Source organism: Ciconia boyciana, chromosome 9 (assembly GCF_034638445.1).
Source record: "Ciconia boyciana chromosome 9, ASM3463844v1, whole genome shotgun sequence".
NCBI lineage: Eukaryota > Metazoa > Chordata > Aves > Ciconiiformes > Ciconiidae > Ciconia > Ciconia boyciana.
Genome location: NC_132942.1, coordinates 2,698,334 through 2,723,102, shown reverse-complemented (window position 1 = coordinate 2,723,102; position 24,769 = coordinate 2,698,334). Strand labels below are relative to the sequence as shown.

At 40.3% G+C, this 24,769-nt stretch overlaps 1 protein-coding gene across 5 annotated transcripts in view; it reads right to left on the bottom strand.

Annotated features, from left to right (window-relative positions):
• RAPGEF6 (Rap guanine nucleotide exchange factor 6) overlaps nucleotides 1–24,769 on the bottom strand; it is a 137,967-nt gene that overhangs the window by 48,504 nt on the left and 64,694 nt on the right. For all 5 annotated transcript variants that reach the window (XM_072872155.1, XM_072872153.1, XM_072872154.1 and 2 more), the window contains exon 8: nucleotides 7,007–7,138. In XM_072872155.1, coding sequence (XP_072728256.1) covers nucleotides 7,007–7,138 — 132 coding nt within the window. The remainder of the gene's footprint in view (nucleotides 1–7,006; nucleotides 7,139–24,769) is intronic.

Genomic DNA, 24,769 nt, shown 5'->3' with positions numbered 1-24,769 from the left:
CTACAAAGAAAACATCCGTCAGACAAAGAGTTCAATGTCTTCAGTTTAATGATTTATGGTCTTTGGTAGCTAATACAACAAAAGAAATTCTGTGACCAACAATTCCAACTAGAAATTGTAATAGCTTCCTAGCTCCCCTTCTGAACACTGAGAAAAACGTGTTACACTGAAATCTACAGTTAGAGGATGGTACAAATATATACCACTGGCATGCAGCAACACCGTGCTACAGGCATTACGATCACAAGTTCTGAAAACAAAATTAACATGCTGCGACATTTGTTCTCTGTCTTTACCTATACCCCTCCCCACCTCCAATGAACTACAGGCAATATAAACCCATCAATATTAACCATGTGACACAGGAAAAAACAACGCAGACTGAGTGGCTAAAATGAAAGGGATTTGATCTCATTTTTAATTTTGGTATTCCAACACGGATTTTAATCCTGGCATAGAGCAAGTATGCCAGGTGGAGTATATAAATTGGCGGGGGGGGGGGATAAGGATGACTATTTTTTCCTCTATTGGCTGATTCTCATTTTATAGCATTTACTCTTTCTTGCAAATTCATGCAAACAAAATGTTTTTTTCACAATTCGAGAGCCTGTATTATTAATGAAATAATAATATAATTCAGTAACACCATTGGTTACCCAATGCCTGTAGACACATTTCTACTGTCATCAATAGATGGCAATACAGACATCACACTGAGCAGACACATGAAGCAACAGTGAAAGAGAATGCCACACTGGCAAAAAGCAGAATCACATAGGAATCATTTGCAATAATTCCTTATGTAAAGTTTAAATGATGTAATCGCATGAAAATAACTTTCCAAACAGATGGAAGGCAAAAAAAAAAAAAAAAAAAGAAAGTTTCAAATTTTCAATTTCCACAGAGTAGTTGCTCGATCACTTTTTTTTTTTAGTTTAAACCAGCATGCAAATCATTTTTCTGTTCAAATTCAAAAATTTGAACAACAAGATGTGTCACTGAGAAGTATACGGCAATTATATAGAGACTTGCAGAAAATTGAGTTTGTTTTTTTAAAGGAACGCATTTACAATACTCACTTTCACTTTAAAAGAAATCCTTGAGATTTTACAAAACTACTGATGACAAACTAATGCATCAAATACCCTGCGTGTTCACAAAACCTCCAAAATAAAGGATGGAGTCCCGTCCAACCTGACTTTGAACACTTCCAGTGCTGGGGCAGCCACAACTTCTCTGGGCAACCTGTTCCAGTGTCCCAGCACCCTGATGGTAAAAAATGTCTTCCTTACATCCAAGCTAAACCTACCTTTTTTCAGTTTAAAACCATTGCCCCTTGTCCTGTCGCTACAGGCCCTGGGAAAAAGTCTTTCTTATAAGCCCCCTGAAAGTACTGAAAGGCTGCAGTAAGGTCTCCCCAGAGCCTTATTCCCTTTTCTCCAGTCACTGGGGACTTCACCTGACTGCCACGACTTTTCAAGAAAGACGAAGAGTGCCTTAGCAACTACATCAGCCAACTCCCTCAGGACCCTGGGGTGCATCTTGTTGGGTCCCATGGACTTGTGTACGGTCAGGTTCCTCAGGTGGTCTCAAACCTGATTTTCTCTTACCATGGGAAGGAATTCATTCCCCAAGTCCCCGCCTTGAGGTTCAGGGACTTGAGAGATGTGAGAAGAGTGACTACCAGTGAAAACTGAAGCAAAAAAATTGTTGAGTACCTCAGCCTTTGCCATGTCGCTGGTTCCCCTGTCTTATTTATAGGGGGGAGGGGAGTACATTTTCTTTAATCTTCTTTTTCTGACCAACGTACCTGTCGAAGCCCTTCTTGTTATTCTCCACATCCCTTGCCAAATCCAGCTCCAGCTGTGCCTTACGTTTCCTGACCCCAACCCCACACGTCCAGGCAGTGTCCCTATATTCCTCCCAGGATACATGTCCCTGCTTCCACTATATGCATTTCCTTCTTGCGCTTTAGTGTGACCAGGAGGTCCTTACTCAGCCATGCTGGTCCCCTGCCTTCCTTGCCTCATAAAAAACAACACTCGTTTTAAGTGATTTAATCACAGCAGACTGCACTGCCTCCATCTTCCTACACGCTCCGTGTCGATCGGCTAATGCAAGCCCCAGCACGTTGACAGATGAGCATCATTTCCTTCTTTTGCTAGACAGAAAAATACTGGATTTTAGATATAACCTTGGACCTTTGAGTTCGTCCTCATTTTAATAACTAGCCAGCAAATCTACTAAGTAAGGCTTTTTGACATAAATTTTTCATTTAACATAAGTTTTTGATTTAAACATAAATATTTCTTTCAGAGGAGGGTAACAATATATATAGGGTTAAATCTGTTTTATATTACATCACTTTACTGGCTTATGTAGCTCACATTAACAGTTTTGGAATTAAGCCCAAGTGCAAATTGTGCTTGGAGAGTCTCAGCAGCACATGATCAGTACAGCATTTTATTCAAGGACTTTTCTAGCATTTCTTCATCTAAATAGCCACAATGTATATCAACTTTTCCCAGCCAGAGTAAGACAGACTACAGTACTAATTCCCACTTTGATAACCTCAAGCTAAAATAACAAAACTGAGGCTATAGGTGCTACAGATAAGGGATTCTTTAAAATTTTCATTGTATATCCTACATAGGACAATAAACAAACCTTCTCTTTTCTTGATAAATAAGGTATAATTTGATCAAGCTATGAAATAAGAGATGGTCCTCAAACTGTGTTTCAAAGATTACACGCAGATGGTTGACAAAACGTTGGCAGGTCAGGCAGTGCTGGAAGGAACAGGAAGGATTTTGCTCGTAAAGCTGTCTGCAGAAGTAGCTGCTCTTCCCAAGCATGATGCCCCAGCTGTTTCCATTATCAAATATCAAAATCATTCTTAACGGAAACATTTATGAACTACTAATTTACAAAATGAAACCAGAAGCTGCAATCCTCAAAGCTTACACCAGTATGGATTTTCAGGATTGGGTCTAGAGGGCAACAATAGCTATTGCAAAAGCAAACTCAGATGGTGTGTGTCACGTAGATCATCTGGAAAGTTAACACCAGTTTACTGTCAAAACATTTATTTGCTATTTTAAAATCATACTATTATTACTCTATATATAGCACTACAAATTTTGCCAGTTAACGTGTTTCAGCTATGCTTGCCAAACGTTGATCGTGGAGATGTCCCGTACACTGGCCTACGCTTTGGAAGCCAAAGACATCAGAACTAGCCTTGCAAAGTTTTGGTGATAATGATACGTATTCCACTACAATGTGGATCAGAAGCATACACTGACAGAAGTATTAAATATGCCTCATGTAAAAGATTTCCTGTGCCAGAATAACTCCATATGATAATGTTTTTTAGTACTCATGACTCCTGATGCAACCTGGTACTAAGAGCGAGGGGTTTTTTCCCCCCTCCCCTCATGTCAATCCTATCAGGAGAAAAATGTCCAAGTCTCTTTTCAGAATTGATAGAAAAACCCACTCCCTGATTCATATTTTATAGATAATCTATTTTAATATCAAAACCTTAACCACAACTGGAGTTATTGCTGGGCAATAATGTTGCTGCCCACAAATAGTATGTACTGCCACAGTGATAAATGAAAGATTTTTTAAAAAGAGAAAGAGAAACTTTAAGCACACCACTGACAGAAGAGAGAAGAAAAAATGCAAATTCGTTGGTCATTAAGAGAACAGCATTGCAAGCTATTGATACAGGCAACTAATTCCTTATAGTAGAAGTGAGAGCCTGCCCACCTACGTGATGGTCCAGATATGGTCTGGATTACCTATGTTACCATGGCTGGCTGCCTTAAAGCCTGACCCACGAAAGGGCAAAGAAAGATGTTTTCACTCTGTAATACCTATTGAATTATTTTTCCCTGAGGATACCTATTACAGGTCAAAGCAGCCGTTTGCAGAAGTTACAAACCCTCATTTCAACTTCTGTATGCATAACCACACAGCTTCCCCTGCTTCTGCCTAAACACCATCGTTCTGAAACCAAGCATATTGTCAGAAATGGGTTGAATGAAAAAGTAAAAAAAAAGAAGTTAAAAAATCCACTTCCAGCAAATTAAAGAAGTTGTTTTAAAAAAACGTAGGCAATAATGTTTTTTTCCCCTAGATTTAATAAAAAAAGTCTACAGTCTGACAGAAAAACAACTGCTCTGCAGTATTCCAAGCAAGTTGGACTTTGCAATACATACTTTTGGACATTTTACCACATAAAGACTGAAAGCTCCAACAGGGAGCAGTAACGGTACAGCAGAAGGGAGAAAAACATCTTTATACATCATTTTCATAAGTTTCTGCCATTAGCTGAGGGTTTAACACAATATGTTCACAGCAGTGCTTACAGGCAGGACTCCTTTTCTGCTGATCTCACCTTAAGCTTTATGTTCATCATTTCCTGTTTAACATCCTGGACTGAGAAGTAGCTGGAACACGTGAAACCTTATTTCAACACTGCTGATGAATATCTTGTACACAGATGAATGGAAACCCTTTCTAAATCTTAATAAAAAATTGTTTCATTCTTTGGTTCTACTATTCTAATCATATTTTCCTATTCCGGAATTACATTTGCACTACTTACTGTGAAAATTAATGTTAAGATACCATTAATTCAAAAGGTCATTTCAAGGCTACATGAATCAAAATTATTCAAAAATGCTCTTCCTCTGCTGACACTAATGACACTCCTAGAGAGTTTGGCATGTAACAGATATGACGCTGACTGCAAACGCAAAGCATCATATTCCAAATACTTTATGAAAAGCTGTATTTTAATGTACCAAAAATGCTTTCAGCTACTGAGCCAATACATTATACTGAAAATTTAGGTTTATTGCATATCAAAGAGACTCTCTGCCTTCATAATATCATCATGAATACTGGGGGAAACACTTTTCTTTTTCTTTCCGATTTCAAAATATGTCTATATCGATGTGCCACTGCAATATAAAGCTATGTTAAATACTGTGCCATTACATTATCACACAGTATCTATCCATGCACTTATAACTGTGTGACAAACAGCAAAAGACTTCTCCAAAACTAACTGTTTCAGCTACTGCAATAAAGCCCATAAAATACCCAGCATCTTGTAACAGGTTACTATTTGCACATTATGCATACGAGAACAAGATACGAAAAAGTCACTAAAAAAATAAGAAGGGAGGGGGAAAAATAAACCAATACAAAACACAGTGGGTCGCTGGGTTGTTTGTTGTTTTTTTTTTTCCCCTCCTCATGACATGCTTGTTGCACATCTTATCTTCACCCACAGTTTATCAAATGCTTGATTCGCCAGTGCTACCTTTCAGGATTAATGACACTGTAGCTATGATCATACGTTGCTGTAATATTATCTTTGAAGATCTCACATGAGTCTACAGTGGTAACCTGCCTCAGACATTACCCTGGCTGGCCAGAAGTTCTCAGCAAAATTTACAGATGTCCATGTTCCCTGTAGGATGCAAACACAGACAGGCTAACATCACCAAAAAGGAGATTCCTACCTGAAAGGTCCTCACTCCTCAAAATTAATAGAAAATCTGCAATCATTTTCATATTAATAATTCCTTAGGGTACAAAAAAAACATTTCACCACTGTTTATTTGCTGCAGTGCATATAAATGTGCTACTCCATTATTTCTTTTATTAATATAATTCTTATTTGTTTAGCAATTATGCTCTTTTGGCATTTTCTGAAGACCAGACATAAGGCATTTCAAATGCAATTAATCACACATGATAGAGTATTCCCTCATTACCAGAATGATATTTTTGTTATCAATAATATATTTTAAGTGCTTTTCACTTAGAGTAACCTCTCCAAACTACTCAGGTAGGCAGGCAGGCAGACGATGGTCAGGAAAACTGTCCAGCAGCATCCTAATATAGGAGATGTTAAGGTACAATACGCAGACTAGTTCTGGTGACTCTGACTAATTAAATCAATTCTGTTGACTCAGAAGATTAAAAAAAAAAAATCAAGATACAGAACAACATCTTCCAGCACTGCCTCTCAGAACTCGGAGAATCCACAGAGCATTTTGAAAAGACTCTCAGGGATGCAAGCTACTCCTGACCTAGCTGGCAGCAAGCAAATCTAAAGTAGTAAGGTAATAGATTAAATAGGACAAAAACACATAGACACACTTAATGTTCTAAAAGGATTTTTGCTTTTAATGCCTTATTTTTAAAGCTACCTAGCGCTACTTTGCTGTAAACAGATATATCACTAATCTGTTTCCAGTATAGCAATAGTACCCGGACAGTATCCGAGGAAAGGGAGCAGGTGTCTAAAATCAAGTTATACCTACATCGTGCTCAACAGCTGCTATGCACTCAGCACTGTAGCCAGACTGCAACTTGGAAGTGGAAAAGCCGTGAAATTACCAATCAAGACAAACCCAAGATGAGCACCCTCATCAACGGGAACAAAAAACCCCAGGAAACTAGCTCTGCAATTTGACACAAGATAGGTAACTTATAAAGTATATTAGCTGTAAACAAATGAAAGCTATCTCTACATTTCAGACAACTTCTATTCTCAGCAAGCAATGCTAGAATTTCCACAATCAATTAGTGCAGAGAGCGTGTTTATTACCATGCTTTTGTTTGCAGAACAGAACATCTGTTAATAACAATTAATACAAATAATCAAGGAAGGTATTTGAAACACAAGAATGATTTCATGAAATCTGTTCCATTTCAGGAAGAAGGAAAATGATCCCATACATCATCAAATGTGAATTTTAAAAGCCGCGGCACACTTGTTGGAATATAAAGGTGTGAAAAGCAACAAAAAAGAGGTTTACAATAAGTTTGTTTCACTTCTATGCGGCTGTGGAGGTGGCAAGTCACACCAGCAACACAGGGATGCGCAGAAGCATCAAGTCTTGGATAAAGGGCCACTGATTTTGATTGTGGAATGTTTACCATCAAGGAAGGAAAAAAGAAGAAACAAATGCAATTTTACCTGATAAATATCGGATAGGCTGCTGCTCCCAGAATCACTGGCAATGCTACATCCCGACTGGCTTGAAGGGACATGAGTCACCTGAGGGTGAGGATTGTCGGTAAGATGCATCTTGGTAAGATCAGCTGGAAGCTGTAAATAAAATGGATTTGGGGACAGGCAGGAAAAAGAAAGGAAAACAAGATGTGTAAGTCTGATGTGAAAACAAAGTTATTCATAAAACTTCTGTTATACATTTGAATATCCACCTGTAACTTGACGTACATTTTGAGGAAAAGCTAATTTAGACTAAGCTTGCCCAATCACGTTCAGATTTTATACGACTGATAGAAAACTATGCACCTTTCTATAAAACAAAGGTCTAGCCTCTTTACAGCTAACTGATCTACACCAACAAGATTAAGAGCACATAAGATGACAAACAGATGATGCTGGCCAAATAGCCCACAGTCTTAAACATAAGCTAATGTTGCAATCCAATATGAAGCAGGATTCCTGTTTTTAAATTCAATTCATGTCTTAGTTCAAAAATAACCTTTAGAAAACATCAATACAGAACAAAAAGTAACGTAATCTAAACAAAAGTTTTGGTCCATAAAATGCTTTGGATTTTTTTTAAGAAAATGGGGACGCAGAAAGAATATTAGGCATTGTTGGTACATGTATGTACAACAGTACTTCTATTCTATAAAGCTATCTGTAAATGGACACATGCATATAGATATATACATTTTAGTGCATGATTGAAGCCCACAAACATGTTCTTTCTATTGAAAAAAGTAAAAGTAGTAGGCTTTTGAAGAACCAAAGCCACATGGAATACTATAAAATAACCAGTCCTTTAATTCAGCTGCTCATTTATTTTCTGCCACATATATTTCTAGTATTTTTTAAATTTACACGCAACTATATGGACAGAACATTATATCACAGAATCAGATTACACGATAAAATGTATAGACTTTTACCATTTATAAGTGATAAAATTATATACTATTCCTTTAAAAAAAATGTTCTGATACAGAAAAAAAAAAAAGTCCAAAACTACTCTGACAGCATCCAGTATCATGATCAAAATGAAAAGGTTTCTTCTGCAAAACAAAAAATTCCACACAGTCGTGTCAGGCACTAGATATTCAGTCCTACAAATTAAAAGACAGTATTGTACAATTGTTGTTGATCCAATATCAACTTTATAAATACTGACTAAACTTATGAGAAATGGAAACCAGACCTTCATTTGGAATCCCGTTTTTATGTCCTTTTTTTGAGAAGCACACAAGACAAGTGCTTTACCAAATACTTGTTCACGTATTTTCTGAAACCGTAAGCAGCACTGTAGGCCTCCCCGAACCTTCCCCACCCCCAGGAAAAAAAAAAAAAAAAAAAAAAAAAAAAAACACAAAACAAACTTGAGAGCACGTCTGAAACACGTAACGTAATTTTGATTATCAAAATTGTTATGAGGAATATGGGGGATGTTGTGCCATCTGTAATTCCCAGTGACGTTCTCGTTGGCAATCGCTACTGGAACCAGACCATCCTACAGGCTCCAAAAACCAGCACAGATTGTTACGTGCAAAGTAACTCTGGGAAATGAAAGACCACAATTCACTATCCTAATATTTACATTATTCTAGTTTTGTTTATATTCCACTTACAAAGATAAAGTATAAAATATCCAGCCTGTAAATTAATATCTATGTTCACATGTGTTTGGAAAAGGAGAAAGTTTGAAAAGCAAAAGATTGCTAAACTCTCAAACTCCCATTAAAAAAAACCCTCCAAGCAGCAGGTATAAAATAGTGAACTTGATCCAAATACGAAGGAAATACAACACTTTGAAGCCTATGTTTAGCCACCAAAAAGTTTTACAGGCTGAAAAATCTATTTTCAGGATTTGAGAACAGCAGAAAGGTCAAACCACTCAGCTGACAAAATTCAATCCAGTGGCCAAAAGGTACGCTGGCTATCTGTCAGCACACGCGGCAAGAGCTGACGTACACTGAGACGTGACCTCTTCAACAACAACAAAGTATAAAAGCGAGGCAGGAAAGTTGAGATTTAATTCTGGTCTGGAGCACTAGCTGCTTACTTTTAAAATCCAAATGAATACTTCTACAGTACATGTTTTTGTGCCACGTACAGAAAAGCACTATCCATCTACTAATAGACATGAGGCAGAAAATGTTACATTATCTTCCTTAAAGCCTGCAGCGATTTGGACATTAGTTAAACCACCGGTACTTCAAGGATGCCGACCACGGTGCTGATGGAGGTTGTTTCCCCGGCTTTCCCCATCTGCTGCCTCCGTTACAGCGGCAGCGAGCAGCAGCCGGGGCGGCCGGAGCAGCCTGTGCCGCAGGGTGACACTGCTCCTCTGCTCCCTGGAGTTTCACACGTCAGCCGGCTCCTCTGCAAACACACCGCAGTGCTATCATCCACGCAAAAAAGATATAAAGGCAGGTACGAGCAAGGTCAGTGCATCATTTGCCAGGGAGGATGACATTCAGCAGCATCCCAGTACTTGCTAGCAAATTACTAGGCAGGGCTGCTGGCAGTCACTGATACACTGGAGGTCAGTGTAGCTGGAAAGTCCAGGAGTTTTAGTACATTACAGAACAAATCAACCCATATAGCTTCATTATCCCTAGCTTAACAAGACCACAGTTTTGCTGCAAACTCCTCAGCCTGTCCCCATCTTTATAACCTCCCCGTTCCGAGTTCAGCTTCCATCAGATTTCTTTCTGTCCATGAGCAAGTCCCACGCTGACTGTGATAATACAGACATAAGAAAATCTAATTTAAGCTCCCTGGTATCCAGATTCATAATGATTTTCAAACTTTCAAAATGGCTCCAGGAAGAGAATGAGCAGGACCAAGAGCAGAACCGATTCTGCGGGATTTCCCAGGAGAACAAGGGCAGATGCCTGCTCTCAGCCAAAAAGTGGTGCTACTGAAGCCCATTCTGGCTCAAAGACAGTGACGCACACAGGCACACACTGCCACATACAGTTTTTCTTCCCTAAATTAGTTTAAAATTTGAGATTCTTGTGATGAAGGCTGTTCTATATACCTAGGTTGAGAAGTACTGCTGGAGCAAGACATGGCTCTCAAAATAAAAAAGTTGTCTGTGTACTTTGCATGCCATTTTCACAAATACACTCTGAAGACCAGCTCAGAACACCACCAGCCTTCCCAAAGGAGTATTTCTAATCAACCCATTAATCACGTACAACTGATCTTCATTCCTCCTGCCAGCACTCCCATTCATTTCCATCACCTATACAGCACATGGGCATGTATGATGCTCCTGCTGGACTCTGCAATATGTTCTTGTAAAAGACATTTAACACAGGTTAGATGCAAGGAGACACTGCAATATCTCTTTAAATTTGAGAGAGAGATAAGGTTTATTTGAGACAAGTGACCTTTAAAGTGCTGCTTGCCACTCTACTCAATCTCCCAAAATAAATCACAGCTTCTGTCTTTTGTATGTCGTTTTTATTACCCAAACTGATTGTTCTTTCTTTCAGAGCTCACTAAGCAGCAATACGTGGATCGGGTGTTTCTGTAACAACGTGACAGCGGATGCGGGAAGGACTTGCTGGATGTGGTTGTGAAGTTGCTGAAAGTGCTATAACATTGTCTGAACCATTCGTGAATAATGTTCACTTATTATTTGACTGATTATTTTTTTTGCAGGAGAAACTTAGAAACTGTTGTTACAATCGCATCAATATCTTGAAAAATTATGTGTTGGGGAAAGAAGTTCAACATTCACCTACGTCCACGTTAGAGGCTTTCAGACGCCGACGTATATACCTGCATTATCTTCTGGCTAGCTCTGTGCCCCAGCAGCCACAGATAGGAAAACGCCAAACACCTGTGAAATTCTGATAAACACTCAATACAGAAAGAGACTACTTCCTTGCCACTTTAAACCATAACAATTACATTTTTTTCACAAGAAGGGATCGCCTGGAATTCAAATAGGAGTGCGTCCGACACGCTGGCACAGCCAGTCCCTGCATCGGTGCCAGCACATCCTTGTGACTGACCTTTCCCAACAAAGAGATATTGAGCACCAAACCCCCCGCTGAAATGCCATACTGCAGTTCAGAGCTGTACGTGAAAGGAAGTTAAAAAAAATAAAAGTTATGGTCTGCACAGCCACCTACAGCTCTGCCCTCCCACAGAGTCAGGAAAATACAGTCGGTGATTACACCGAAAAAACCTGAATCAACAAGGGAATTTTTAAAGAGATATTGCAAATTGCAATAGGAAAAAAGGAAAGAAAAAACACTAAATCCTTCGGAAGCTCGTCCTAATGGTAGCGTCGGTCTGTCTTGCCACACAAAGCCAGAAGTGACAGCAGCCTGGACTGCTTTTTGTTAACTGTATGTGAGATTTCTGAAGGGGGTACACAGGGTCCACCCCGTCCCACTCACTGGGACGCAGCCCAGGCCGGCTCACGAAGTGGTAACGCTGGGAAGAGGGCAGGGAAGGGCAGAGGACATGAGAGCGTAAAAGCCGATTCCGAGTAACAGTTAATAAAAGTGACATGCATGAAATACTAAACTCTACCCACACCAACCTTGAAAACACCCACGAGGTGAAGATTCCACCAGGAGCTTGGCTTTTGCTATCCATTTCATGGGTGCAGCCATCCAGCACTGAAGCAAGGGGCAGCAGCACGCCTGCTGCTAAACCAGAGAAACCCCAAAAACCTCTACAAGCCCCAAACCTGTCCTTTCTCCTATTACACAATACAATGCAGAAACTCTCGCATTTAAAAAAAAAAAAACAACCAAACAAACCAACCCCAAACACGAAGAGCAGTATACATAAGTGCTTTTTGTCCTATCTGGACAGAAAGAACGCTCAAGCCTTGCACATGTTGCAGAAGACAAATCGCATCGAGAGACTGATTTATAGGTTTGAATGGAGAGGCAGAGCCGGAGCGGCAGAGCTGGGAGCAGCACTGCTGCTCTGAACGGCTGGACGAAGCAGAGGGACATAAAAATGCAGCAATGGGACGCTGTAAAAGCATTGAAGCGTGGGAGAGAAGAATCTCTGCTCATATTTGTCCTTGGGCACCCTTGGAAAAAAGGATGGTCCTTAGGAAGGGTGTGGATGTCAGGGGTAATGGATGAAACCCAGGGAGGTTGTGTGGGGGAGACAAAGAATGAAAATGGGGAGGGAGGAACCAGACACAGACCCTCCAGCATCCACCACTGCCCAAAGGCATCCCAGGGAAAGCTGCTCAACGGTGCTCTGCGTGACACCAGGGGACACGTATGGGACATACAGACCCTTGATCTGAACCAGTATAGAGTTTCTTTGGTTGGCTAAAATTATCAGCTAACAATGGCTAAATATGAAAGAACCACCAACGAATTGGTGAGAAGCAAGTAATACAGCAAAAAAAGCTATAAACTTCAGTCATGAGCAATTCATACTCATATTCATAACAGCAATTCATAACAGACAGTACATTTTTCAAATAAAGAAAAAATATACACTCCATATTCCAAAATTATTGATTTCCTAATTAACCATTCCAAACATGCAATGCATCTCAATAAATTATATTATTTATTGCAAACAGCTTGAATGAGAAAAGAATAAAGGAACAGTACGCAGTAAGCTGACAGCAGTAACTCAGGATTATGCCTAAAAGCAGAAGGCTTGGTGGGCTGGACCGCTCCCTGCAGCCTAACTCTACCTTTCTGTTTTTCAACAAGGTATACTTGCAAAGAGTATTTGATTTTTTTAAATTTTTTTTTAAACAGGCAATCAGGACAACTTCGTCTAATATAGAATTACCAACTGTCTAAAACTAGTTTGATAACAAGGGCAGAGATATTCAGAGCAATGACATGATGATTTCTCCCAGAGACTGCTGAGGTTTCTGACAGTTCCCTAGCAAGAACTGTATGAAGTTTCACAAAGACGAGTGCAAGGTCCGGCACCTGGGATGGCATAACCAAAGAGCCCCGTACAGGCTGGGATCGCTGTGACTGAGGAGCACCCTTGCCTAAAGGGACCTGGGGGTCCTGGTGGACAATAAACCGAATATGAGTTAGTGTGCCGCTGCAGCAATGAAGGCAAATCAGATCTTGGGCTGCATCCCCAGGGGCATTACTTATAGAGAGAGACACATGATCATCCCATTCTACTCGGTGCTTAACAGGCTACACCTGGAGTACTGTGTCCGGTTCTGGTCCCTACAACTCAGAAAGGAGGTGGACAGACTGCAGAGGGTCCAAAGGAGGGCCACAAAGAAGATCAAAAGCCTGGAGAACCTGCCCCATGAAGAAAGACTGAAGGAGTTAGGTCTCTTCTCCCTGAAGAAGAGAAGGCTCAGGAGAACCTCACCACAGTATTCCAGTACTTGAAGGGCAGCTACAAAGAAGATGGAGGCTCTTTCTCCACAAGGAGCCACATGGAAAGACAAGGGGCAACAGGTACAAGTTTCACCAGGAGAGGTTTCATCTTGATATAAGGTTTCATCTTGATATAAGAAAGAAATTTTTTTACTGTGAGATCAATCACTGGAACAACCTCCCCAGGGACACGGTAGAGTCTCCACCACTGGAAGTTTTCAAGATGTGACTGGACTGGGTGCTAGATAATCTCACCTAGGCTCCCTTTCCAAAAAGCACCACTTTGGTGCCAACACTGACAACTGACACTGCTGCACAATTACCAAAATCTCATGGGTTATTCAGCATTTTCTGCATCTGATGAGTATCAGAAGTGAACCAATCAGCTGACGTCCAGCTCATTTCCTCTTGGATAACAGGAAGGTAACACTCTTCAGTTTTATTACTTCACTACACTTTCATCACCAAAACCACCCCAAATTTACAATGGGGAAGTACTTTTCCTCCATAGCCACAAAACACTTTGCAACAATTACAACTACACTGAATTTTTACACATCATTTTCAAGCTATCCAGTGCAGTAGACTGAACTGCATTTCACCTGATCTCATTTGAAAATATCTAATTTTCAAGACATCCAGTTTGAGGTGTCTGATAACCAAAGATGTAGGCAAGACAACAGAAATTGCCATGCTACTAGGACATGTGTCTGAACAGAGATTTCCCAGCTAACGCTCATTTTCTAAATTAATTTAGCTTTGCAGTAGTATTTCTATCTATACCTATGGCAACACATGCTATACAAGAAGCGATTTGCCAACTTTCTCCAAGTCTTATGTCTGTAATTGAAATTAATTGGAGTAAAACCACTGATACATGGTATATTTCACACGCTAACAGACCATTTCTACAGTCCCCAGTAGAGTGCGTCTGCAGTGACATTTACTTCCTACGTAAACACCATTTACTCTCACCAGTGAAATCACACAGAATACTTGGGAATTAGATTAAAAGCTAATTTTGGTATAACAGATTTTTAAGAGTGTACATGCCCTGTACAACAGAGCAAATGACGTGATCTTCGACGAGATGACCACCAATCAACTCTTTTGAGAAGCACACTAAAAATGATTGTTAGCCTGAGGACAACTTTCCTTTATGTGCTTCCCAGGAAGGTTTTGCTAAAAATTAAGGCTATAGAAAAGTCATTGCAGAGTTTATATAGAGTGGAAGGCAACCACAAAAGTCATAAGTGAAGCTATGTCGTAGGAGGGCTAAACAGACTTTTGTCTTTCTATTCCCCATTCTTTCCAGGGAAAGGAATGAGAAGAACCTCTTTCAGCACAGGGACCACGCTCTTCATGCTGTATTTCCTACGCAACTTACTTTTGAATTTGCCGATATCTTTTCCCTACGGAAAAGCCACTTCTGTGCCTCTGTGCCACAAGTTTTCAAAATAAGTATCAGTGTTTCCTGGTACAGCCTGGATATCTGAAAACCACATGCTGAAAAGGCATAGCCAACACTAATTTGCAAAGTAGTCTTGACAGATGGACACCAGACCTATGAATTATCTTTTTCTACATGTCAAAGCAGCTTCACCGTCATGTTTCAACCTGCAGTAAAAGGCATGTTTATTAAACATATTCAGAAACATCCTACAATGAGGTCACTGACCGAAGGACTCTCATCATCAGAAACCAAATGACTAAAGGAAGCATAGACTGCGTAATTCTCCTGGTGTACAGTGTCCATTACAAATTCAAATTAATGGAAAGAAAATGGGCAATAAAGGAAGCAAAAGTTTTGCCTCGTTCTTTATTTGATACTCCTTGATGGCAAAGTTTTTCATCAGTGTTCCTAGGTCCCCGCATGGATGTTTACAACCGATCGATCCAGTCTGGACGCAGTAGAAGCATCAGCCTCCGAGGGAACAGTCTGTCCTTTTATAGGCTGCGTAAGCAAATTTTCTGCCCTTGGTTTTACAGATTGTCAGTAACCTTATACCTTATTTGCTTTTCTGAAGTTCCCTGAAATGTTGCCAGCAAGAGTAATATTCAGAAACAACACGGGGTTTATTTCCATGAAACACCCGAGGACAAGCGTGGCACAGCCCCGCAGCGTCGGTGCACACGTACGTCTGCTGTGTCACCAGGAAAACCACCATGCGCTGCTACACCAACCCAACCATCTCATCGCCAAAACCAGCTCTCAAACTCCAAGCCTAACAATCCCAATTTTAAGGCACATATATTTATTATTTTGTTTATTATTTGAGGTTTTCCATTAAGGGGTTTTCACTGTTTTAAGCTGGAACCCATTAACACACCCTTGGAGTGTTAACTGTGATTACACCCTGTAACCTCTGAGCTTTAGGAAATGCTCCCACTCAGCCTTCATCGCACCCAAGTGGTTTAAGGGTAGCAATTTTCCTTTCTCAGCTGATACAGAAAGTTTAGACTGTTACGAACAGCCAGTTAATAAAAAGACATGTTTGCCTTCACTTTTAAGAAATGAAATTTTTAAAAAAAATTGCCAATCTAAAAAGACTGGTTGATCAAACAGCGGAACGGGACCGCAGTCCTGCGAACCTTCTGCCAGCTCCCACCTCTCCTTTTCGGTCACTACATCCTTCCATTCCCTTCATATGCCTTTTTCTCTTTGACGCCCTTATTCAAAGTCCTTCATACTGTTAATATTAGAATGCAATAGTTCTGCCCAAATGTCTTCCTTTTAATTCCCATCTGCACTTCAGTCTTTGGATCCCCCCATTTTTTGGCAGCCCTGCTGGGAGCTTTCCTCTTTACTTTGCAATGCCGCATACACCTCCGATACCTTCGTGATTTCCTATAAACCAAACCTCTACCACAGGAGAGGAAAGCTTTGTCTGAGGAGCTGGAGGGTGGGATGGGTTTCCTACATGGCTCATGCAAGGACACCTTAACTCCAGACGCTGGCAAGTGCTCTAATGCATGATACCATTAGCAGCCCCAGCCTTCTGGAGCACGTCCCAGGCAGCACAACCAACCTGCGCAGGACAGGCTCTGCTTCCAGGCACCTTTCCTTCCTCTGGCATTACAGGTGTTGCAATCCATATCTGATTATTTTAAATACCCTAACTTGAAGGCTCTACCACATTAAAAAGGCTCTATGTAGAAAAAAATTCCTCCAAATCAGCATTTAACTTTCCTTGATCTGTATCAACTGTCAAGAAGCAGCTATCAACTCTGCTCAGCACCACAGCACTACTTGGGATTTCTGTTTAGCACCGGTACTTCAGTAGTTTCGCTGCCAGACCCCTTGCCAGCTTTACAGCCAGTGCTGTTTCACTTTGCCTCTAACTTGAGCAAACTCTGTATTCTAGCATCTTATTTGCCAGCTGTTTGGATGGTCTCACTACGTGCCTGTGAACCCATCATCAGTTTGTTCATTTTCACAAGACAACTGACTTCTTTAATTAGTTCTATTTTTTCTTTCTACAACCTACTGAAACAAGAGCAGCGATGTTTATTCCCACTGACATGCAGTCAGTCTCTCACCAAGCAAACCTTTCTGTATCCCACTTTTTGCTCTCATCCATCCCATTCATTTGGGGGGGGGAGAAAAGAGGAAAAAAAAAAAACTCTCAGACTTTTTTCCTTGGCATCAGTAAGTAAATTATTTTCATCATCTCGTATATCTTGCCAGTAAAATAATAAGAGACCACCAAAACCAACTGGAGTTCTCTGAAGTTATTTTGCAGAATTTTCATTAGCCTTTTTCCCCAGGATTTATATAAATTAACTCTGGTTTATGTTCACCTTTTACATACGAGCTACAATTCTGCTCCAGTTTGAAAATGTTTAAAATACACTTAGAGTTGTGTTAATGGGAGAGGAGAAAGTTGCTCCTCTGAGAGACACAAAGAGGCCACTTAGGTATCCACAGAGAGGGTAAGATGAGTCCAGCCGAATTACCTATGCTGACATCAGTCCTCAACTAACTTAACGCAAACAAAAACATTTCCTCCTTACAGACCACAGACATTCCACCAGTGGCACAAAAGAAGATTTCTGCAGATTTTTAAAGAGCAGCAATGATGTCTTTTTGTTTGTTTGTTTTCAAAGCCAACTGATGGATCAAATATTTTCCCAACAGGTTCAGACAAAATCCTGTAACCTTCAATAACATGATGCAAAGAAAAACGGTGCCTATCCAACTATATAAACTTCAGATCATTTTCCTTTTTAAAACATACAGAAGATGGGCTTGCTGACCATATTTATTTCAACACTTGTTTCACTGCACTAGCTACAGTACATACTTACTCCAGTTACTATTAGTACTACAGACATGAATCTCAAAGAAATAAGGACCAAGTTGATACCATTCACGACAGCCTTCAGTGCCCTGAAAGGTCCTGAACGTCCTTGTAGCATTCCTAAAATAACCCCAGGCTTACAAAAAACAAAACAAAACAAAAAAACATCTAAAAGAATTAAAAATCCCTAGAGGCTGTTCTATACCTCCGGCAGCCAAGAGCTTCTTGGTCTTCATGGCTCCTACAGTGCGTAGAAAATAAAATCCTCTGAAGTATTACGTTTCCTTAGTTACAATAAGGTGACATGAGGACAGAATTTCAAACTAAATTCTGGTGTTGCCTTAAACCACACATGTAATGCAATTTTAATTTGGTTTTCATATGTCTAAATTATAGATTACTGCTATGCCTTAACTCATGATAATGCTAAGCATCTGACACGCAAATATGTCTGCTTTGGAGAAGAAGTGGGGACTTCAGCTGTGGAAATTCACCTGTGAAAAAATGTACTGGTATTGATGAGCGCTCCATAATACTGGGAATATCCAACATGTAAAGATAAGTTGCATTTCTTTACAACCATCCATTAATACAGATCAACTCTTCTCCAGTCTATTCACAGCGTAACATTTTTTAAATGTCAAGAACTGTGTTTTGTTAGTATGAAAATGTAACAGGAATGTTCAAAAAGACTGATTTTCAGTGCCAGAGTTCAAATTTTACTGTTTGTTCTCACCACTGAAAACTAATACATGACAAGACTAAAAAGAGCCTTGTCTAAATAATTACAGTAGAAAACAAACTGTGACAGCGGCTAGCGATGCTGAGTTCTGTAAGGAGCTGAAGTTGCACAAGTCATTAAAACTCCGGCAGCCATGCAGGCGACAGCAGCCCGACGACTGGGGAGCTCTCATCCCGAGACAATACTGCAGGGCACATGAAATTCCAAATCCACATCGAGTTTCATCTCAACTGAATAATTTATAAACTCTTATATACACTGATTGGTAAAATACCGTGGTGATGATGGTCCCTCTTCACACATCCTCAGGCTGCTACAACCTCACTTCACTGTAATGACACGCAAGTGACAATCAGCTGCGGGGACGCACCTAGCAGGGCTACGAGGGCGCAGGGAGCGCAGCGTGAGCGCGCCGACGCTGCGAGCAACACTCGGCACGTATTACCTCTCGGCTAAGACCTGCGTAATGAGGCCCTCAGAGCACAAAAAAACAAAGGAGCCCCAATCTTCCATCTACATTTGCTTTCTGTATTCATAAAGGAATGCATTCGTGGAAGTGAGAGGAGCAAAACAGGGTGGTCCCAAACTAGGTTGTAGCTGTAAGCAGAATTGTAACAAAGCAGGTTTAAAACAAACAAAGTCTAGGAGGAAATAAATGAACAGATAGGTGTTTATTTGCATATTAAGAGCCAATTCCTGATGAAAACAATACTCCAGGAAAAAACTTTCTGTTGAAAAGTAGTACTATGTGTACTTGCATTTAACCTCAACATACTATATACTGGAGTATAAGAAAATCCAAGCTTTCTAGAGTAAATGGCCACACAGCTCATATTAAACCATTTTTATCTTAATAAACTATCAAACAAAAAGTACGCTTAAGTCTTACAGAAAGTATCCTGCAAGTTGTTACAAAAACCAGAGCTATACTTTTAACTAAGTGTAAGGAAAATCGTCATTTGTCGGTCCAGGCTCTCACTCTCCAAGCCCTCAGGGATCAGAGTACTGAGTAACCAAGAGGCTGTGCTCCTACAAATAATTAAGATGGAGAAACAAGGCAATCCTTACGTGGCAGGGGATGGAGGGGAAAAAGATCAGAAAATATGGACTAGAAGAGACCATAAATATTCTGAGGAGCTGGCTGAAACTCCAGAAACTCAAAAGAGAGCTAAACCGTACAGACCAAAGTTCACAGGAGGGAAGAGAACCATCAGGAACCAGGAGAGAGGAGCTCGCAGGGAAATCACCTGCTGCCTGTGCCTGCACACAAACTTGCACGCTTGGGCGGCGAGCGCCCGCAGGTCCCGCTCTGAGTGACGATGGGGTGCTCTGCACCGCAGAAACTTGGGCTGGAAGCTACATGCATGGACAGAGAAAGACTGGAGGGAGAGGCGAGGCCAAGGGGGAGAGAAAGACGCTGTCAAAATTGACTGCAAAAAGAAAGCGAAGGATTAGTTACTCTATTTGCACTGAGAACATTTAAAATTCATACTACCAGGGCTATGTTCCATATAAGTGCATTAGCAAAGACAAGGATGACATCGAATCAAATCAAGGACACACTACCCAAGGTCTGTTTTTCTTCTGAGGAGCTGAAAATAATCTTTAATTGCATGAAGGTTTCAACTGAAGATCTTGGAGATCAAACTGATGCCCCTTGGAATCGGAAGATGGTGCTACACTGATTTTAGTTACAGATAACTAAAACTTGCATCATGTCCCTGCAAGACAACAGCAGAAATAGGGATAGGACTGAAAAACTACTCCAAGTCTTCTGTTCTAAATCAAACACAAACTTTCACAGAGCAACTGTATCTTGTTATTATGCTTAGCATTATTAGATTTTATCTAAACAGCAGAAAGAGAAGAACACAGAAGCCTAGAGAAAATAAATTACTGTCTACTGTCGTAAGCCAAGTTTAACAGGCACCTGGGATCTTAAATGAAACTGTTTTCCTTCAGGAACAAACATTTTAGAAGCTTAGATGTTAATTCAAAAACCCTTATTTTCTATAAAAAGCACATTATCTCAAAAAGCATCCCTTTTTAAATACCCTCTATAGATACATTATCCAATCACTCCATATTTTCCCCACCAGACCCTCCTGCTACACAAATGGGGTAACTGCGTATGCATTCTAGGCTTGGGAAATTGCTAGGATGTGCATAAAATTTCTATTACAGGAGAACCGTATACATCTACATCGTTAAGTTTACAGCGCTCTTTCACAGTGACTTCATAATGCATCTATGTTTAAGAGTCTAATACCACAAAGTGCATTACAGGCAATTTAACAGACACTGAGAAAGTTACGATCAGAGTTACAAAGACGATCAGAATCTTGCTGAGATAGATTTGAAATATTTAATTTTTCTGCTTTAAAATATTGCATTAGTATCAGAGGAATTTAGATTAGTTTAAACTGAATGCCTCTTGTCCTCGCAAATACAATGTCTGTGGAAGCAGATCTCCACAAGACCGATGCAAAGTCCTCTACCCTCCTTCATCTTCCTCCAGAGCGGCAGTGGCTTGACAGCTGGGACCGCTTTGATCACTGTTTTCCGCACTCCTCGCTGCTTATCATCCTCACCATGTTTGCTTAAGGATGCCTGCATCTATTTATCTCATCTTCTACAGTGTATCATTCCAGAAAGCACATGGTCCCCCACAGCAGAGACCACTCCTTATGATGTGCTTCCAGTGCAGGATTCTGCCCCTGTACTGGTACCTCCAGACACAACTGACAGAGGAACAACCATCACCTTCCTCCAAAGGAGATGGTGATCTCTCTCGGACACATTTCCAAATAGCAGCATAGTCTTGAGAAATACTGTTGACCTCTACAAGAGCCTCGCATGGAAGGGCTGAAAGGCTCGTACAGCTCATCCGCGGGTGCACTGCAGAAATTCACAACACTTGGAGCTCTCTCTCTGTTTATCCTCCTTTTAGCAGCTCTTTATGCAGGAAAATGGATTGCATTGATTACTTTACAGATGTCTACTCCGTTCCTTTTACTTTCAGAAGCCAAAAGCAACGGAGTTTCTGGGAGATGAGGGGTGCGTGCAACACTAACCAGCGCGTGCAATGCAAACCGGTGCGGACGCCCCTTATACTCAGAGAGTATCTTCCAGGAGGTGATGGAGCTCTGAAAGCTGGCTTCTCTTGCAGGTCACTCCACAGCCAAATTCACCTCCTTAGGTCAAGGTTAGCCTTCGGAAGTATTCTCCTTTACATACCTTCACAAAAGCTTACCTTCCTGATTAGTCATATGAAATATGACTTCATTTTGCTCTGATTAAATAGATGTATCATTACACTGTCACATTGAGAACAGCTATAATTACAACTGAGTCAACAGCCCGTTTTCAGACTATTGTCCTATGCCAGTTTAAAAGCAACTAATTAAAAAAATTCTGGGACAGATATCTACATAAATCTAAGAAATTCTGAATTTAATCACTGAAAAGACAAATGAAAAATCAGATGTTCACTGCTCTATGGCAAGAAATGGTCCTAGTTTCAAAATAGTATCCTAAAATACTTGACATTTTCAAGTTAAAAGTTACAAACTTGCATATTTAAAATTCTGACATCAGTTATTTTGCTATAATTGTTTTATAATGTATTATTATAAAACACCTGTCAAACAGATTTGTGCTACAAAGCTCAGATAAAACTACAAAAGAAAAAGCACCTATAGCCCCTATCTGCAAACCCCCACAAACTCCTAAACTGATCACACACGCTGATTATCTGAATTATATCTGAGTTCATTCCATTTTGGTTTTAAAGATAAAAAACTTTTAGCTATGCATTGGAATGCAAAACCAGTTAATAGGTTTGCATCAGCCTTTTAAAAAAAAAAAAAACACCCCAAAAAACAAACCAACCTCCCCCTCCCCAACATTTTACACTATTTCATTTATGAATAGTAAATGAGTGAATAAATGGCTTGACTGGTATGGCAGCAATCTGCTGGGTATCATCCACAGAGCTGACACAGCGGGCCAAAAGCCTTTACAATTCTTTTTTAATTTTTTTTTTTTTTTAAATCCTCCCCCCTATTTGGGCACAGGGTTTCTTTTTGTGGTTTCTCACTTCGGCCCAAACTCTACAAAAAGAGCAATCTCAGCTGAAGTACCAACGTGACTAAGCATTCCCATTTTTTAAGCAATATTATACGTTCAGACCTCCTTAACAAGGGCGGTACAGGTAAGCCGAGCTTAAGTAAACTGATCCTTTCATATTTAATGTCTATAGAGGAGGAAGGGAGGAAAGCGAAAGAGTCGACATGTATACTCGAGACACGGATGATGATACCAACAGGCCAACGTTTGCCAGCAGGAACTCTAAGGTGAGGAGCCACAGTTACCTGGTTGAGCACACGGAGCCCACCGACCCTTCAGGGCAAGGAGTACCTGCAGCTCCGCTCACCTGGTGACGGGGCGGACTCAAGCACACATGAAACAGCCAAAATTCAGACACACGTACGCCCATGTATTTACATATGGATTTTGTCAACTGCATACAGAAACCCTGAAGCCCAGCATTTTCGCCCCCATACACAGTGAGCTGCCATTTACATTTTATCAGACATAAAAAGCAAACAGGGAAAACCACCCTGTACAGGGACTCCACACACCCAGTTGTGTTTCTCCCTTGTGCCTCTTCACACCGTCACGTCACTTAGACTCTAAACTTTTTGGGACTGAAGTCAAGAGCAAATTTCTTGCTCCAAAGTCAACGCCGCATCTCATGATGTCAAGAGCACAAGGATTTTGCCCACTGCCTTCAAACCCTGCCGGCTTTCACATGCAAGAAAGTCGCACGATCTTTATTCTAGCCTGTATGAGCTGCAGTAAAGATACAAAATTGTAATAAATAATAATGAATATATGCCTGGCCCCAGGTTTATAAGGCAATTCCCGTGTCTTGGGTGACTACTTCTTAGCAGTAGCATTAATAAAACACCAGCAACTCGGCTGGTTTTCTGACCGAGCATACCAGATAGTAAGAGTCTGACAAATAGTATATTTTTTAAATTTCTTTAAAAGCTTTTATCTCAATAGGTGGGTTTGCTCGAATGTTCTAGATTTCGTTACCTCCTTTAAAAGAAACACCCTTCCCTCCCCAGTTTCACAAAAATACTGCATCTTCAGGCACACAAAATAATTTGTGTCCTTTAAAGCTAATTGTAATTACATAGTTCAGCTAAATAATTAACCAATTCCACAATGCTGCACAAAGGAAACAAGCAGTACAGTTTCATACGGCTTGAAAATTAGAACATCAGTGGGTTTGTATACCAATATTTTCAAGTTAGCAATATATGCAAGCAGTCATAAAAATGTTACACTTCAATAATATTTGCTTCATATACTAATAGGCTAAAAAGCAAGCTTTACACGTTTCCTAAGCAAATGGCATTTTTTATACTTCCTGTTCATTTGCAAGCTATTCGTATATAAAACATATTCCAACATTTCAAGGTCCCCCCCTTCCCGTTTAGAAACGATTCCACAAGAAGAGTCCACGCACAGCCAGGAGTCCAGCATCTCATCCAAGCAGCACTCGGGGTTGGAGAAGTGAACATTCAAACAGCACCACGGTTGTCAATACATGTCAGAGAAATGCAGCACAGACAAAATCTTACTTACTTTGGAGGCCCACGGTTGCAGACAGTTGGCATAACATCGAACAAGAAAAGCCATTTCTTAGGCTGGGGGGAAAAAAAGTTTCCTTTCTCAAATAAAAGCCACCGAACTAAAATACGGAGTAAAATCCCTTCTGGATTCTCTTTAAAAATCATAAACCAAAGCAGCAAATGTACATGTATGCAACTTCTCAGGCTTGAATTTCACACTGAATTCGATTACAGCTTCCACTATATCTGAGTAGTTTTCAGTATTGCAGTGAGTTAGCAGCAGCAGCAGCAATTTCTGTAAAAATGTTCCAGTTTTAACAAGCACATAAATTCAAATCAAAATGTTTCCTAGCTTTTCAAATACAAATATCCATACGTTCCCCCAGGCAAGAGGCATGTACCCAAAAAGTGCTGCTAAAATTGAATTAATTCGAAAATGGATTAGAACTGCAGGTTAAAGCAATAATACATTAAAAGGTGAGATATGAATTCTTCAAATTCCCTTTTTTCTCTTCACTAAAATGCATTTACGAGTGGCTTATCTTCGGGTCCACTTTTCGGAAACTTCACATTCATATTGTAGATGAAATTTTGCAAAGGTTCTTCAGCATCTTAGGCGATTCAGGAATCCCACACCCTGGATATTAAAGTTTCTTCTTTATACTCTTGTCCATCATAACTGCAAA